General features: G+C 51.3%; 8 protein-coding genes across 8 annotated transcripts; 1 reads left to right on the top strand and 7 right to left on the bottom strand.

Annotated features, from left to right (window-relative positions):
• Window positions 1-7: 7 nt before the first annotated feature.
• Window positions 8-738, bottom strand: AFUA_7G06750 (uncharacterized protein). Its single transcript, XM_077805216.1, has 3 exons — window positions 495-738; window positions 220-442; window positions 8-168 (listed from the first exon to the last, which is right to left on the bottom strand). The coding sequence occupies exons 1-3, from the start codon at window positions 706-708 to the stop codon at window positions 84-86; spliced, it is 522 nt and encodes a 173-aa protein (XP_077661344.1). The 5' UTR covers window positions 709-738; the 3' UTR covers window positions 8-83.
• Window positions 739-1228: 490 nt separating this feature from the next.
• Window positions 1229-2010, bottom strand: AFUA_7G06740 (putative endoglucanase; the record flags this gene model as incomplete). The annotated part of the gene is made up of 2 exons (XM_743744.1): window positions 1229-1846; window positions 1915-2010. 2 exons carry the CDS (start codon window positions 2008-2010, stop codon window positions 1229-1231), a joined length of 714 nt encoding a protein of 237 aa, XP_748837.1.
• A 1082-nt stretch (window positions 2011-3092) lies between these two features.
• Window positions 3093-3485, top strand: AFUA_7G06730 (putative FAD monooxygenase; the record flags this gene model as incomplete). The annotated part of the gene is made up of 1 exon (XM_743745.1): window positions 3093-3485. One exon carries the CDS (start codon window positions 3093-3095, stop codon window positions 3483-3485), a length of 393 nt encoding a protein of 130 aa, XP_748838.1.
• A 459-nt stretch (window positions 3486-3944) lies between these two features.
• AFUA_7G06720 (putative tannase) lies at window positions 3945-5928 on the bottom strand (the record flags this gene model as incomplete). The annotated part of the gene is made up of 1 exon (XM_743746.2): window positions 3945-5928. Exon 1 carries the CDS (start codon window positions 5664-5666, stop codon window positions 3945-3947), a length of 1722 nt encoding a protein of 573 aa, XP_748839.1. The 5' UTR covers window positions 5667-5928.
• Window positions 5929-5952: 24 nt separating this feature from the next.
• On the bottom strand, window positions 5953-7200 carry AFUA_7G06710 (uncharacterized protein; the record flags this gene model as incomplete). Its single annotated transcript, XM_743747.2, has 2 exons — window positions 5953-6243; window positions 6748-7200. The coding sequence occupies 2 exons, from the start codon at window positions 7198-7200 to the stop codon at window positions 6166-6168; spliced, it is 531 nt and encodes a 176-aa protein (XP_748840.1). The 3' UTR covers window positions 5953-6165.
• A 1352-nt stretch (window positions 7201-8552) lies between these two features.
• On the bottom strand, window positions 8553-9908 carry AFUA_7G06700 (Rieske [2Fe-2S] domain protein; the record flags this gene model as incomplete). The annotated part of the gene is made up of 1 exon (XM_743748.1): window positions 8553-9908. The coding sequence occupies one exon, from the start codon at window positions 9906-9908 to the stop codon at window positions 8553-8555; it is 1356 nt and encodes a 451-aa protein (XP_748841.1).
• Window positions 9909-10141: 233 nt separating this feature from the next.
• On the bottom strand, window positions 10142-12528 carry AFUA_7G06690 (flavin-containing monooxygenase; the record flags this gene model as incomplete). Its single annotated transcript, XM_743749.3, has 9 exons — window positions 10142-10191; window positions 10272-10528; window positions 10592-10820; window positions 10870-11120; window positions 11172-11210; window positions 11259-11330; window positions 11383-11662; window positions 11711-11835; window positions 11883-12528. 8 exons carry the CDS (start codon window positions 12526-12528, stop codon window positions 10389-10391), a joined length of 1782 nt encoding a protein of 593 aa, XP_748842.2. The 3' UTR covers window positions 10142-10191; window positions 10272-10388.
• A 215-nt stretch (window positions 12529-12743) lies between these two features.
• Window positions 12744-14733, bottom strand: aaaA (ATP-binding protein; the record flags this gene model as incomplete). Its single annotated transcript, XM_743750.2, has 3 exons — window positions 12744-13076; window positions 13128-14183; window positions 14227-14733. The coding sequence occupies 3 exons, from the start codon at window positions 14731-14733 to the stop codon at window positions 12744-12746; spliced, it is 1896 nt and encodes a 631-aa protein (XP_748843.2).
• Window positions 14734-14996: the final 263 nt, after the last annotated feature.

Here is a 14996-nt window from a genome sequence, read left to right as displayed (position 1 = left end):
ACCAAGAGGAATGCGTATATCTATATAACTGTATCGATTGCCGGAGCTATTTCTATGAATTCATAGCAGAAGGCTGAACCACTCTAACCATCCAAACCAGGGCATTGCTCGCTGGTCTGTGCTGTGATCTCGGAGTAGGGATAGGGATCGGTCCAAATCAAGTCGAACCTGAGATTGTTCAGCCATGGAATTGTGAGTTTGTATTTAAAGACTACTGACCGGTCATCGGGATACGATGGGGCGTCATCGTCGCCCAACTTGTCGACGATCTCCGTCAAGGCGTCGTGTTCCCAGCAAATCAGGATATTGCCCGACCCGGTGTAGCCTTCGACCACATCTCTGACACACTTGGGATCATCGCGATCACAGGACGTGTCTACAGTTAGACCCAGGTCTTCTGCGAGAGGCTCTACGGTCTCGTAAGGACGAGCGCGTTTGCCATCTGGATGGATATATTAGCCGAACGTCATTTCAGAAAAATACAGTCATCATACTTTGCTTTGGCGTTTGAGCCATGATATATCCAATGTTGTAGCTTGAAGCACTGCCAAAAACATTGCGGAGGCATTGCGCACGCTCAAGCCCCTGAGCGCTTAATCCATTACCTCCATCGCTGGGCTTCTCACCATGACGGATGAGGTAGACGGTAGGCTTGGCTGCTGAGACAGCGGCGATGAGGGCTAAGGCCAAAATAGGTTTGGCAGGCATGGTGTCGAAGATGAATATAGTGAAATGACAGGAGCGAGAGAGGATTTTTCGGTCGGATCGGTCCGCCTTTATACTTGTTTGAGTCTCGTGTTTCAGATGGGATGTAACCTTGTTGTACTCATCTAGCCTACTCCGCGTCGACAGCCCAGGAATGACTGACCGTGGTGGCTTGAGGAATGTATCTGCTAACGAGGAATTGGGGGCCGTGATAATGTGATTGGTTCGTCATGCACACGTGCTGGAATCGCTTGATGATTGGCTTTTTCATGTCTCGGGTTCCTCTCCCGTACATCGATCTATCGCCAAGACGGTTAGAAGATGATGCGTGGCTACAAATGCTTATGCATATTATGTTCCGCGCTGACCATCCTATCGCGGAAGAGAGAACAGGACGTCGGACTGGTCCGTGTCCTATTTGGTTACATTTAAGTTTCGCTGGGTCAAAACGAAAGAGGAGTTTCATGCAATAATCATACAGGAAATCCAAGGTGAATATCAACTGGATATTGAATCATTCTGCTTATGAGAGACACTGGGAGTAATAAGGATTCAACACCTTGCACGTGGCGCCCGACGCACAGGCAGTAGGGCCAGTCCAACCACTGCCACCGCACTGTCCGTACAGCGTCTGAGTGGCTCCACTAGTGGTGGTAGTGATGGTTGTCTCGGTGGTGGTTGTCTTGGTGGTGGTTGTCGATGTCAGAGGGGAAGGGTTGCTGCCTCCGGGCGTCATGCCCACTGGAGTCTCATCAGTCTCGGTCTGGCCGTAGCAGACACATGTCTCCCAATCGGAAGTGGCCTGGCCAGGACAGGCAACCGGCTCAAAGTTGACAACCACATTGTCGCCAAAAACTTCACTCTGGGCCATGATATCAAAGTGGTAGCTGTAGCCGTAGTTGTTTGTGGCACCGACCTGAGGGCACCATTGCTGATTGCCATTATAGGGGCAGAGGTTGGTGACCATCACGATGATACTCTCCCCAGCGGCTCCTCCGGTGCCACAGCCAGTGCAAGGAGCACTGCCAGTTGATGTCAAGTTATAGCACTTGCCGCATCCTGCACCGCACCATGAGGCGCCAGCTGTGTCGAAGAGGGCCTGAGAGCCGGCGGCCGTGTAGACACCGTTACTGATGCCAAGCTATTATCAAGAGTCAGCCCCATTGTTCAAGCAGCTTTGTATTAGCCTTGCCTGCCAAGGAAATGCACCAGACGATGTTCCACAGCCACAAGCTCCTTCCTGTCCGTCATAGTATCGCTGCCTCTCTGGTCAGTCATGCTGTGCAATAGGGTGAAGTAAAGCATACGGTAGTTGTGGCCAGATAAGCCGAAGCCGAGGCAACAAGCCCGAGGCATGCGAGTACTCTCTCCACCTTCATAGTTGGACCAAAGCAATGAGATTTGGTCTTGAGAGAAGTATACAGTTGCTGGGTAGAGATTTAGTCGAAATTTATGTCTCCAGGTCAGCCCTCAGGGCCCAAACCGGACAGCACCTTAAACTCCACTGTTCGGCCCGCCGATCCGGCGCTGCAGACTGCAGAGGGTTAGTGCGCAAGCAAGCAGGAGAGAGTACATCTTGCTAGCGAGTGTTTAGCCTTAATTAGAATTATCCCTGTTCGGCAGGTGCAATGAATCCGAATCGTATTCGCCTGTTTCATTGGTGCAAGTAAGAAGCTTTGGTGACGATGTGCTTGAATAACCGTCGTGGCGGGGGACAGCCATCACGCTTGGGCATTCCATTAGACGAGTTATAGGCAGTTTGGGAAAGCCAGTTGTTCTGTCACTTTCTGCAGAATCTATAGCAGCCGATAATAACGATAATAAGTAGGCGGGTTGGACAGCAAGACTCCTCAGAGCTCAAAATTCACTGAGGAAACGTGGTTTGACTGATTTTGAGCTTCGCAGAAAGCACCCCATTCTGAATGAGGTCAACATAGTTCTATCTGTCAAAGGACATAGACTCCATTATTTACCATAAGCAGCTAGGTAACTGACAGGAATGCTTATGTCACAGTGATCATACTCCAGTATCCACCCGAACTAGTAAACAAATCTCAAGTCTATGGACGTCGTACCTTGCATGGAGTCAATTAAGACAGATCCACATATCATATGCTAGGAATATTTCGGTTCCTGCGAAACGAAATACGGTGGCTCAGTGACCATGGCATACTCTCATCCATATGTCATGTATGGTCAATTGTATATTGTCGATCTGTGGCTTCGGGAAGAAATACTGAGACCTCATGCATCCTTGATACATAATGTTCGGCCGATTATACCTCGGCATAAATAAGATTACTGCATACATATTGCATGAGCAGGCTCTAAACGTCGTCACCCCTCGACTGCATGTCAAACAATGCTGGGTCCAACCCATCACAAATATGTCTGTTGCAAATAAAATCCTCATTCTAGACACACACGAGTCCGAACAACGACCAGTCGCCGAAGAACCCATGAAGATGGACTCCGTTCTCGTGCATGCATATGAACAGGAGGCCAACGACGCGGATGGAGTCGATCAGGTTCGAGACGAGTATTCCGGCTCCATGGCTGGTGTGAAAAGCACATATGCTCCAAACATGCGCGTTGCCAGCAACGAGAAGAGCGGAAACAGAGCGCTAGCGAAGAATATCGCGGTCGGGATGCGTTTACCGTCGTTCCCGGTGGTCAACCAAGCCGACGGATCCACCATTCCCCTATTGAACCTCATGTCGAGTGGCGGCTGCTGGAGACTGATTGTTTTCTCTGGCGACTTGCGACGGCCAAGGGTGTGAGAACGACTCACTTCGTTTGCTGAGAGCTTCACTCAACACTCCCACTTGGCACATCAACAGCAGACTGAGAGCCCACAAAGGCGCGGTCCTCCGCTTCAAACCCTCTTGGTTCATGCAAATCCAAGGATGAGCATCAGCCTCCTGAATCTCCCGATTATCTTTCATCCATCTGATGGTGAGTTGGGGCGGGACTACTGGAAGATATGCCGATGATGATGCATATGATTCAGAATCGGGAAAAGCGTAGGCGGGCTATGGCATTGACAGGGACCTAGGTTGTTTGGTTCTCTGTCGGCCAGATCAGCTTGTGGGGTGGGTAGGAAATTTAGACGAGGTAGCAGACTTAGACATCTACTTCTCGGAGTTCTTAGGGCAGTAGACTATAGGACATGAATGTCAATTGATACCGTCGGAGATACCGCTCGTCCTCATATGCACAGCTATCGCCCATGGGGAACGCTAATATACAGGCATAGGAACTGCATCCAAGTCATAGTGCCAGCTGTTGATGGACGCCTGGTCATACACACAGTTTAGGGTCTTTCCTTTGTTCTTCCAGAGAGGACGCAATGGCCACGCGCAGAGCTGCTGGGTCTCGCCTTCATACTCGCCCTGGAGCACTGTTGCATTCAGGGTGACCGGAGTCACTCCCTTTTCGACCCATTCTACCATGGTAGCGAGGTTGGTCTGAGGCCATGGACCATTGGGCATGGCATCGTTGGTCGAGCAGTGGCCGGCACCAGGCACAGTGTATAAGCGGTACCATTCATTCAATGCGTTAGCACCAGCTTTGTACGACAGGTTGCCGTACATGGTACTCCGCACCGACTCCCAGTAGCGGATAGACGAAGCAGTGGGGATGCTGAAATCAGCGTCGCCATGGTAGTGGATCACTTTGCCGCCAGCCTGGTGGAAGGGTGTGAGATCGGGCCAGGTAGTCTGCAGGGTGCTGTAGTACTCCTGCATGCCCGAAATTATCCAGTCTTTCAACGTGTCGTAGGTAACGCCGTTTAGGCTGTCCAGGGTGGTGCTGTTTTTGTTCATCAGCAGTGCAATGTGTTTGCCCCCGAGTTGGTTGATAGACAGCTCCCACTTGCCGGTGTCGGCATTGAACTGCGTCTGAGCATCGTCGAATGCGGCACTGGGTTGGTAGGAGAAGTACACTCGACGGCCCTGAGTGTCATGCAGTCCGTTAATGATGGTTTTAGCGACCTCGACTGCCTTGGCTGAAACAGTGCCACTCTGTGCCGGTGCGGTGGTAGAAGCCGCGCAGGAGTACTTCTTGCCAATGACATGTTTCAGGTCGAAATGCAGCAGGCAGAGATCGGTTCGAGCGACCACACCATCAGTCCTGCCGTCCAAGGGATCGCATGCAACGATAGTCTCGTTCACAATCTTCTCCAGCTCGCAGGGCGGAGGGTAGTAGTCAAGAGTCTTCTCAACGATATTCGAGAACAGATGTTGAGTCTGCTGAAACGACCAACGAAACGCTGGAGCCCCGATAATGGCCCCATCCCATTCGTCACCGTAGCGCTGCACTTGGCTCCAGCCCTCACGGCCACCCTCGGAGCATCCATGGTAGTAGGCATAGAGCTTCTCACTGTCGGCCATGCCGTAGACCTTCCGCGTGAAGGCCTTGCCAATCAAGCTAAGTTCCCGGTGAGCCTTGTACCCGAACATGTACAGCGCCTCATAGTTCAGTGTACCGTTGGCCAGCAACATAGCGCTGTCGGCATTCACCGAGAAGCCCCCAAACCCACCGTCCGTGAGTCCAGACGCCGCACCGTAGATGATACCCTCAGGGAGCATTCGCGTCCCGGAATTGATGGCATAACCACCGCCTCCGGTGGACAGCCATCGGTTTTGGAAGTCGGTAGGAGCTGGTAGCCATATTTGGAGTAGGACTCGGTCGCCGTCGATACCATCGTGCGAGTAGGCCAGGGTGACATTGCAGTAGTCGATCGTCGCCGTAGGGTAGTCAACGCTGCTGACAGTGCTGTTGGTCACCACACTGGTTGTGAGAGAGTCTGAGTCAATGGTGATGCCCTGAATGAACTTAGATGAAGGCAACACAGTTTGAAGATATGAAACGGTGCAGAGCTCCTCCAGGGTTGACGGAGACGCTGCATGGGCCACAACGGCAAGGCCCACGGAGAAGGGGATGCAGCTAGAGGGACGCATGGATTATCTTTAATGGTTTAGCGGAAGAGCACTACGGGATGAATACAGATAGAATGACAAAGAAATGCTTCTCCTCTTTATAGTGACAATCCTCCCTTGTCCTCCTGTCCCTTTCCCCGCGTCCTTCACGTCCACGACAAGGGCCATCGTACAACTGCTCCCCTAGAATCTTCATTTGTGGGGTAACTCAGCTGGCCAGCTATAGCAGGATGATCTTCACCTCGTCTGGACTAATAGCATTCCTTGCTTCAGGAAAAGCTTCAGAGAATTGGCCATGTTCTCCACTCATGAACGGACGCCATCCCCACAGTCCATCCCAGTCCCACAGCCCGAGACCAACCCGGAGATTATCACCATACACAGGCTTAAACGCCGAAGACCTATATTCGATGGCTAAATCTTCTTCCCGCATGCGTATCAGACGGCTGTATGACTATTGCGGTTCAGTCTGAATAACTCGATGCTGCAGGGCGAATTGAAATGCCGAGTGGCCAAGGATTCACATATCCGGATTCAGGAGCACGCCACCCTGTAGCCATTGAAGCTCTTCTATCAAGCGAAGGACTCGGCCGTAAGTCTACAACATTCAAGTTTCGCTTCTTGGCTAGCATTGTGGGGACTCATGGATGCAGAAAATCGGCTTGAGACCGCTCCACAAAGAGGCAAGCTGGGACAGAGGGGAAAACTGAGAGGGATCCACAAACAAGATCAATCGTTAAGAGTCCACTGATCTGTGCGAAATTCTCGTTCTATTCCGGAGGCTTACGATTATGTGTGCAGGAGAACTAGTATGACTGGCACCATTCCCTTGTCCGCTGAAGCACACTCTATGCGCGAAGAAAACCATGTGGGCTGAAGCTTTGAAGCTGCGAAAGTCACTGAGATGGAGAGCAAGGCCTATTACAGAACACACTCATTTGATACCTGCCGATACTTTCATGTCACTCCTTTCAATACTGTGAACGAAATGTTATATCCGCGATCCTATGCAAAATTTTTACTGTCCTGATCCTTCAGCAGATCCATTCCCCGCTCATCCAAATTGGGGTACTTAGAGAATAGAAATCTAGCCAGAACTCACGAGCATCAGAATAATCAGGCGTGTGCTTTTGCAACAAAATCTTTCACTCTTTATCCTCCTGCCCCAGATCGATCGACGGCATCGTTCCGTTGGTGTGAGATGCTCGAGGTGAAGATCTGCCAGCATATTGGAGTAGGATGACGCTGATTGAAAAGTTTCGTTCGCCTTTGGCAACTTCGAGCGCGGGAGAGTCCCTAGACGGGCGAGTTCATTTGCGTTATAAGATAGTGGTCTTCGAGCCACCTCCCAGGTGAAATCGTCAATCTGGGCCAACGATCCTATCCTAGGCAGCCGTAGCGTGGACAATTGAAGCAAAATATCCGCAAATTGTCCGTAAAGCAGTTCAAGCTTGGCTTCATCAATGTTTGGGTCGAGGATCGGACGATCCTTAATCGCAACTCCAGGGGTATTAAGAACGTCGCTCAGGTCCATTACATGGTCAATGTATTCCATGATGATAAAAGGACCAAGGCCGAAAGGACTTTCCTCTTTGGTGCCCCAGTGCAAGACAAATGGCACGAGATCGTCGTATGCTGATGAATATACCTGATTATAGCGACTTCATTGCGCAGCTTCTCCTTGGGAAACATCGTAGCACCAGGTTTAGGAAATCGAATGATTGGAGAACCGCCGTCCTCAAACTTCATTCTGAAGGACACATTCAATGCCCCAGCTTTTGGATCACACAGCTCAACGGGCAGTCCTCTTCGATGTTTCCGGATGAATGTACCTATAGCCATCAAAGTCTCTTCCTTGAACAATTCGTGTATCCAAGCATCTTGGATGGCCTCACTCCGCTCCCACGCGACATCGTCGAAGCACATGCGAATTCGCATCTCTGAAACTGTGCATCGAATGGACAAGGTCGCGAATAAGTCAGATGCCCGATGAGTGGAGAGGAGGACGCAACGCCCTTTAAAGGGGGTGAAGACAGCACACTTCAGCACGCTGACTTCTGGGCTTTCGCTATGTGCACAGGTGGCTCCATTTCTTGCATGCAGCCACCAATGAAACTATACAATTAGACGCCGACCCTAATACTTAGTCGTACAATCTACCCAGTGAAAGCTAGAACCAATCGTTTGTGGGGGTGGTGGCTTGAAGCTTATGCCTTCCATGTCTTTGCGAATTGATAAATGTATTCTCCATTAATTCGACAATTGGGTGTTCTCCCTTGACAGGCATCCACAGACCCCAGTTTCTCCTCTTGGGTGTGGGAAAATAAAGAGAATCGCCGAGTCATGAGTTCTCCGCAGAATGGTTGTCTCACCAACGGCATAATTTTGGTAATGTTCTGCATAACTGCCATGCGATGTCAGACACGTGGTACCAGACCCGATCTTTGCTCTTGCATTCTTTCCCAGTGTGTTCCGATTTTAGGAGCAACCTTACGTAGGATTAGATCGGTCCCATTCGCATAGTAGGCACTGGGCCTCCATCCTAAACAACTTACTCCCTGCTCTCCCCGCCGCTTGTCTGCCCCATGCTCACAGTAAGATATACTGGACCAATGCCGGCCAATCCTCATTCAACCCCGGAATGAGTGACGAAGCAAAAGATGTCGGCACGGCCATATTAGGCACAATGTGTAGGGGTGCTTGACTTTAGATTTCACCATCGAAGGTCTGACGGATAGAACCTCCGCCCTTGATGTTTGAGAAACTGTCGTTCATTGAGCAATGACACTGTGGATGACATATCCAATATCCATACAACTCCCCGGCGCAGTGCGGCCAAGATAAACAAGGATATGCGCAGCCGGGAAGGTGATGCACAACACAACCTGAAATGGAGATATCGGCCCCTCAGCTGACAGCGATGTCACGCTGTCCCATCAGATTCTCATAGTATTGCCGATTTAGGCCGGCCTGCATCCTCGCCTCATGGTTGAACGGCTCCTTCAAGGCCCCTCGGAAATGCTTCCGTGCATTCGTGCGGAAGACCTGGACTGGGTCCGTGCCTTCTTGCTGACAAATCCATGTCAACCAGCGATGGCCCGTCGTTACATGGGTGATCTCGTCGTTGTGAATGATCTCCAGCGCATCAACACTTTCTCTGTCCCCCGCTCGACGGAACTTGTCGATCGTCATGGGATTGACGTCGAGGCCGCGAGCTTCATGTACCAGTGCAATGATGGAAATTCGAGCTCGCAGATCATGGGCCGTGGCCATTGCGGAATCCCACAGACCGTGATGCACGGGCAATGCACCAAAGTAGGATCCCATCTCTTCTATGCGAGTGCGCAGAAGGGAGAAGTGTTTGGCTTCATCGTTGGCTACCTTCAGCCAATCGTGGAAATACGTTCGAGGGAGTCCCCGGGGCGTGTCTCCTGCTTGCGGTTGTGTTTGGAAGCTTGCGAATCGGATACAGATGTCGATGGCGAGATCGATCGCCCAAAGTTCAATGTTGGCCAGAGCATGCAGCATTGCAATGCGGCTTTTCAGCGTTCCCCCTTTTCCGGCACGGGGCATCGATCGAGGTTCCACAGTCACCAAACCGTCTCGCGGCGGTTGATCAGGAGGCGTGACCGAGCCGCTGCCGATAGGCATTGGCGAAGAAGTCCTCTCTCTTTCGGTGAATGTAGCGTATAAGTGGGCAGTTAATTCGATTTTGTGTTCGTGATTTGATGTATTCAGGATATGAGCCGCCCAGTCACATAATGTGGCGTCCTCGTCAAGGTACTTGGCCGGTGTCGTCTGTTGCGATACGGGCTGTACGGTTGGACGCTCCGAAACACAGCCTTTCTTCAGCTTGATCTTCTCGCTGACGGGGTCGAGCCGTACCGGGGAAGCATCGCCCGGATACTGTAAAGTGACCTGTTCATCACCAATCTTCACAGGGAACGTGCATGCTTTGATGCCCACGCTCGACTCCCCAGTCTCGACATTAAAGTCGTACGCGTGCCACGGACATGACGCAATGTAGGCGGAATCCTCGATATCCACGTGAGAGTCTTCCATAGGCCCTCCAGCATGAGGGCACTCGGCCTCCATGGCATAATAGCACCAGCCATCCTCGGTTTCATTTGCCGCGGGGCTGCTGCCTTTGGAAGATTCGATAGTGGGCAAGCGGAACAACACCAAACGCTTGCCATCGGAGAGATGAATCACGTAGCGCGACTGCTTGAAATCGGACAGCTGACCGAGCTGAATAGTCTTCATCTTTTTCGTCTCCTTTCCAGTTGTCGCCAGACTATTAGATCGATTTCTCGAGATCAACTACTGGTGGGTACTCGTCGCAATTTAGCGACGGGGAAGCAAGACAATCTCTGAAGTCACGTGGTCGACTAGACTCCCATTGGTGGGTTGGCATTGATCAGGCACCTCATCCAAAAAGGCTTAGCGTCACTGTCACCTGCCAGTGCCTCAGGTTTCCGTCATGTTCACTTTGAGGCATTTCCAACAATACAAGAGCTGAGTATCTCAATATCACTAGAGAGTAGATCTAGTAGAAAGAATTTGTTCAGCCAGCTATCTCCCAATATATTTCAATCTATGTAGATTAAAGGTGGGAACAAAACCAACCCAATGCGAAAGCCTATCCGGCGTACTTTTGCCATTCCGCAAATATATATGTTTCTCGACATCTGCTTCGTTTCACAACCAAGAAACACCTCGAATGCCGTTTGTCTTACCCTTGAGTCAACCTCCCTCAACAACTGGTGTCTTAGAGTATACTGGCAATGGATTTCCAAGCAGATGCGCCAGGATTTGCAGCGCCACGAAGCGAGCAAAAAACCGAGCCTGGCCCATTCCTCCTCCCATATACCACAGGCCGGGATCTATAGTTCACAAAGTCAGTTCCAGTAGCAGAACCTAGTGCACGCACCTTTCGGGAAACATACGTCCGGTAGGTACATAAGCGCCTTTGAGCTCGCCTTCTTGGTTAATGCCCCAGTAATCCTCCACCTGCGCATAGATTCCTTCACCGAAGTATTCTCGCACCGAGTCGCGGAGGCTTCCTGTATACCCGGTGGCATAGATAACTACATCGGCCGGCAAATGGGTTCCATCCTCGAATAGGAGACCATCTTCAGCGTACGACACGAGGCGGCTGTCGGACTTGACCTTGATCTGGAGCCGATGAATACGCCGTCTGAGATTTCTTGGAAAGGCGACTCACCAAGCCCTGCCCTATCTTTGCAGAAGCACCAGTATCCAGGTAATGGCCTCCGAAGCGCTCGCTGAGAAGCGAAATGAGGTCTCCGTAGCGTTCCGTCCGGAAGCCAGCTCGCTCCAGTGCTGCGAACCGCTCAGGCTCAGCCTCTGCTTGGGAGTTCAAGGCAGCCATGGTGATAAGGCGGCTTACTGCTAATGGCCGCGCGAAGAGTGTACGATCGGATGTCTCGAGTGGTGTATGGTCATTCAGGATTTCTGGCAAGGGTCAGTATGTTTCCGAGGCTTCCGAGGTGAGGCGTCAAGTACGTTTCCAGACTTTGGTCAAGTACTCCTGAGGAAGTACATCTGTATAAAGTCACAACAGTGAACAGGGCAGAGGAATGCTGCACTAACATGTCCGACTGCGTTGGACCATAGTCACGGATGCCATTCCAGCGTCAAGCATATCTTCAGCGACATCATGGGCTGTATTCAACGTGAGCATCAACATGCCATCATGACTTTGTCGGTTGCTCACCAGTGTTGGCCGTTCCAACCACGACACCTCGCTGACCTTTCCAGTTCCGCGCGTTATGATATCTCGCCGAATGCTGGACAACTCCCTTGAATCTCTCTTCCCCAGGATAGAAAGGCTTGTGTGGTTTATTGCACGGTCCACCAGTGGCAAGTACAACATGGCGACACGTAAGGATTTTGATGAGTTCGGAACCTGCTGTGGTCTGTCTGACCTTCAAGGTCCATTGTGCGTGCGAGTCGTCCCACGTACCGGATTGTAGCTCGCTGCGTGTCCATATACGCTTTATTGATTAGCAAAGAGTCAGGGACGATGCCTCCGATGACCATACTATCCTGTACTTCTCAGCCCATGCGGCGAACCCTTCCGCGAGATCATCTTTAGTCAACCACTCATGGTCGATATGGGCGAAGTTTCGTTCAAAAGGCAGATGGGAATAGTCGCGGATCGTGTGTACTGTTTTTATTAAGCCACATTCCCGTGGAAGAGCCTGAAGAACACACATTTTGCAGAGTCATATCGAAGACGCCAGTTGTCGCCCACACGTGGGTTCTTGTCTATTACGAGATAAGACGCCCCTAGTGCTTTCAGCCGGCCGGCCACATTGAGGCCGGAATGACCAGCCCCTACGATTAGACAGTCAAAGTCAGTCATGGAATCACCCACAGAGGGGCGTTGAGTCGTTGTATCAAGCGTGTCGACACTAGGATACTCCCTAAATCGATCCAGCAAAGTCTGCAACATCCAGATTCTGTAATCGCCATTTTCGCCCGATGGGATCAAGGAGAGCACACCAGAACAACATGCCGCAGGGCTGGCATTGGCTTCGAAGCGGAAAGGAACGTCGATCCAGCTACACGATGGGCTAATACGCACAACATGTGCTTCGTCTGCTTGTACGATGAACAATTGGGCTCGTCGCGCCAAACACCGGTTGCGATAGACCTCGGAAACTGTCCGAGGAGTTCCAGTCAATGCGAAACAATCTCGCCAGATAGCGACCTCGGCAAAATCGGATGCTGACAAGCGCGCAAGAGAGTTAGCAAAGGAACTGGCAATGGATGCAACGTCGACATCGTCAGGGATTATTGCAGATGGAAGTGCATCAAGTAAGCTAGGAAGAATGTCTTTGCTTCTCTTTTGCGTCATGGTTCGAGGTCACAGAAATGTGGCGATGATTTACGACAAGTTAGATGTTATGCTGGTCAGTGCAGCCCAGCAAAATGTCTTATGTAGCACGAACGAGGGGTAGTCAGCCCTGCCTTAGGCAGCCTTGCACATCAGCAGCTGATGAGTTGATCTACAGTTTTTGGAGAGTTCAGGATATTCAAATTCGCTATGTCTGTCTTTGAATGATTTCCTCGTCAAACCCCATTTGCAGTAGGCAACGTAGCCTCCCTGAGCTTGAGTACTGTTTGTAAATGCTCGTAAGCAAGCGGCTTCTCCTGCGACCATGCCAGCAAATGGGCTGTCTTGAGCACATTCTTGATCTGTCTGCCATTCAACGACACCCCGGCCAAGGTCTCCAGCTGTTCGTCGGAGAATTGTTCAGTCCCTGCAGTGCGAGTCAGGAACTGCTGCCAGATATGGCGACGGGAAGTCATGTCCAAATCTGGGTAGACGATGGAGACGTGGATTCGAGATTCAAAAGCTGGATCAATGTTCCCAGCGCGGTTGGTAGTGAGGAAGAGGATGCCCTGGAGGATAATTGTCAGCTTATTGGTAGTGATAACGGAATAGAAACTCACCTCGTAATACTCCAGCATGCGTAGAAAGATCGACACCAGCTCATTTCTCCACAAGTCCGTTGAGTTGCGGGCTTCCATGAACACATCCGCTTCATCGAGCAGAAGCACTGCTCCCCACTTGGGAACCATCCGAAGGATATCCTTCAACGCCTCCTCTACCCTCGAGGCCGAAGTCCCTAGATCTCCCGCGCTCATCACATACAGCGGTACCTTCATCACTTCGGCAACGCTCTCCGCAGTGAGTGTCTTACCGACACCCGGCGGCCCGCTCAGTTGCATGATGATTCCGCGCCCTTTGCCCTGGACCACGTCGTCAAACGAATCCGCTTGTTTGGACTGCGCGTTGGCAAAGGCCAGAATCAGTGTCTTGAGATCCTGTTGATCCTGCGGCAGTACCAGGGAATCGAAGGCTTGTGCATCCCACACGATCTCCTTGACACTGTCAAGATTGAACTCCAGCCACCGTTTCTCTTTGAGCGAATATCCACGCAAAGTGGGAGCGGCCAGCAGTCGCTCGTCATCAGTAAGTTCCTTTCCACAAGTAGGGTACACTGAGACAGACTCGTCTGGGTTGAAGGTGTTGAATGCCTCCGCGTCGATGATGATGCGGCTTTTGATGTTGAACTTGAATTCCCTTCTCATGTACCGACCAACAGCCAGGCCTTCGTAATACTTGAAATGATACCCCTTGTAAGTCTCCCAGACTGCTCCACGAGCGATCAAGGCGTCACGAATGGATATCTGGTCACTATGATGTCTTAGGGGAAACACCGGAAGAGCCGTGATGGGCATGGTGCCACCAAACGGTACCACTTCGAAGTCCTTGTCGCGGAAACCGAAGTCCTCACCGTCGAAATCAATGTATTGGGCTTCAAGATCAAATGCGCCGGTCCGACAATTTGTCTCTCCTGACTTGAACCGAAAGGCTCGGGGGCGACCGCCAACCATACTGAAGATCTCATCCTCGGGCTCGAAGATGGTCCAGAGCAGATCGTGGGTGACGACACCGTTGAGCACAAGGATCATTTTTACGGGCAATCGTATCCCGTAGCTCCTCTTCGAGGGTAGTGTAGAGAAGGTCCACGTGCGATTTGGTCACCGAGTCTAGCTCCTGGTCACGCGCACTCGCAAATCGCTCCCATCGATGAACGAAAGGCTTGAAAGGACTGCGGAATTCCACTCGTTCCAAGGTCATGGTCACGCCTGGATAGCCATCGAGTACTTCTCCGAGGACTTTCTTCAGCCGCTCGCTCTGCACAACAATGGAGTGGATTTGAAGAGGTTTGCGACCGTCGTAGCACTTGACATGGCGGACAATGAGAGCATACTGAGCCGACTCCGGGTCCTCACCTGTGCTGGGGAGATCATCGGGCTTCTTCTTGGTCCACGAAGTGCGACCATTGTCATCGCGTTTGGACTGGTAGAGGTTGTGTACCTCGCAGATCGTCCCTGGGGGGGCATACTTGACAGTTTCGGCCATGTCATCTGCATTGTCTTCCGTATCTTTCTTGCTGGCGACAATGACGTTGTCGTTGATGACCTCCATTATGTCCGACTCACTGTCTTCGGAAGGAATGATGTCCCGAGAACGACGTCCGTACCGCATAGGGGAAACCTAAGGTAGAGATAGATAGATTCTACAAGTCGGTTGAACCTGGAGGAGCCAATGGCCACTCTTATGTTTCAAGTGACGACTACCAGGCAGCAGTCCCCTAGTCGCGCACCAGTAAATGTGTCTTGTCGAAAATCAGCCTTGTCGCTTTCAGTATGACTCGGACTGGTATATCCCTGTCGTTCACTGGTCGACGTGTTCGCTCGACAGCCTTGTGAGTCAACCCCTCTCTTCTGCCTGATCCCAGCAACGGTTCT

Source organism: Aspergillus fumigatus, chromosome 7, assembly GCF_000002655.1.
Source record: "Aspergillus fumigatus Af293 chromosome 7, whole genome shotgun sequence".
Taxonomy (NCBI): domain Eukaryota; kingdom Fungi; phylum Ascomycota; class Eurotiomycetes; order Eurotiales; family Aspergillaceae; genus Aspergillus; species Aspergillus fumigatus.
The sequence above is the reverse complement of the archived record's forward strand: the minus strand, read 5'-3'. Positions and strand labels throughout refer to the sequence as shown.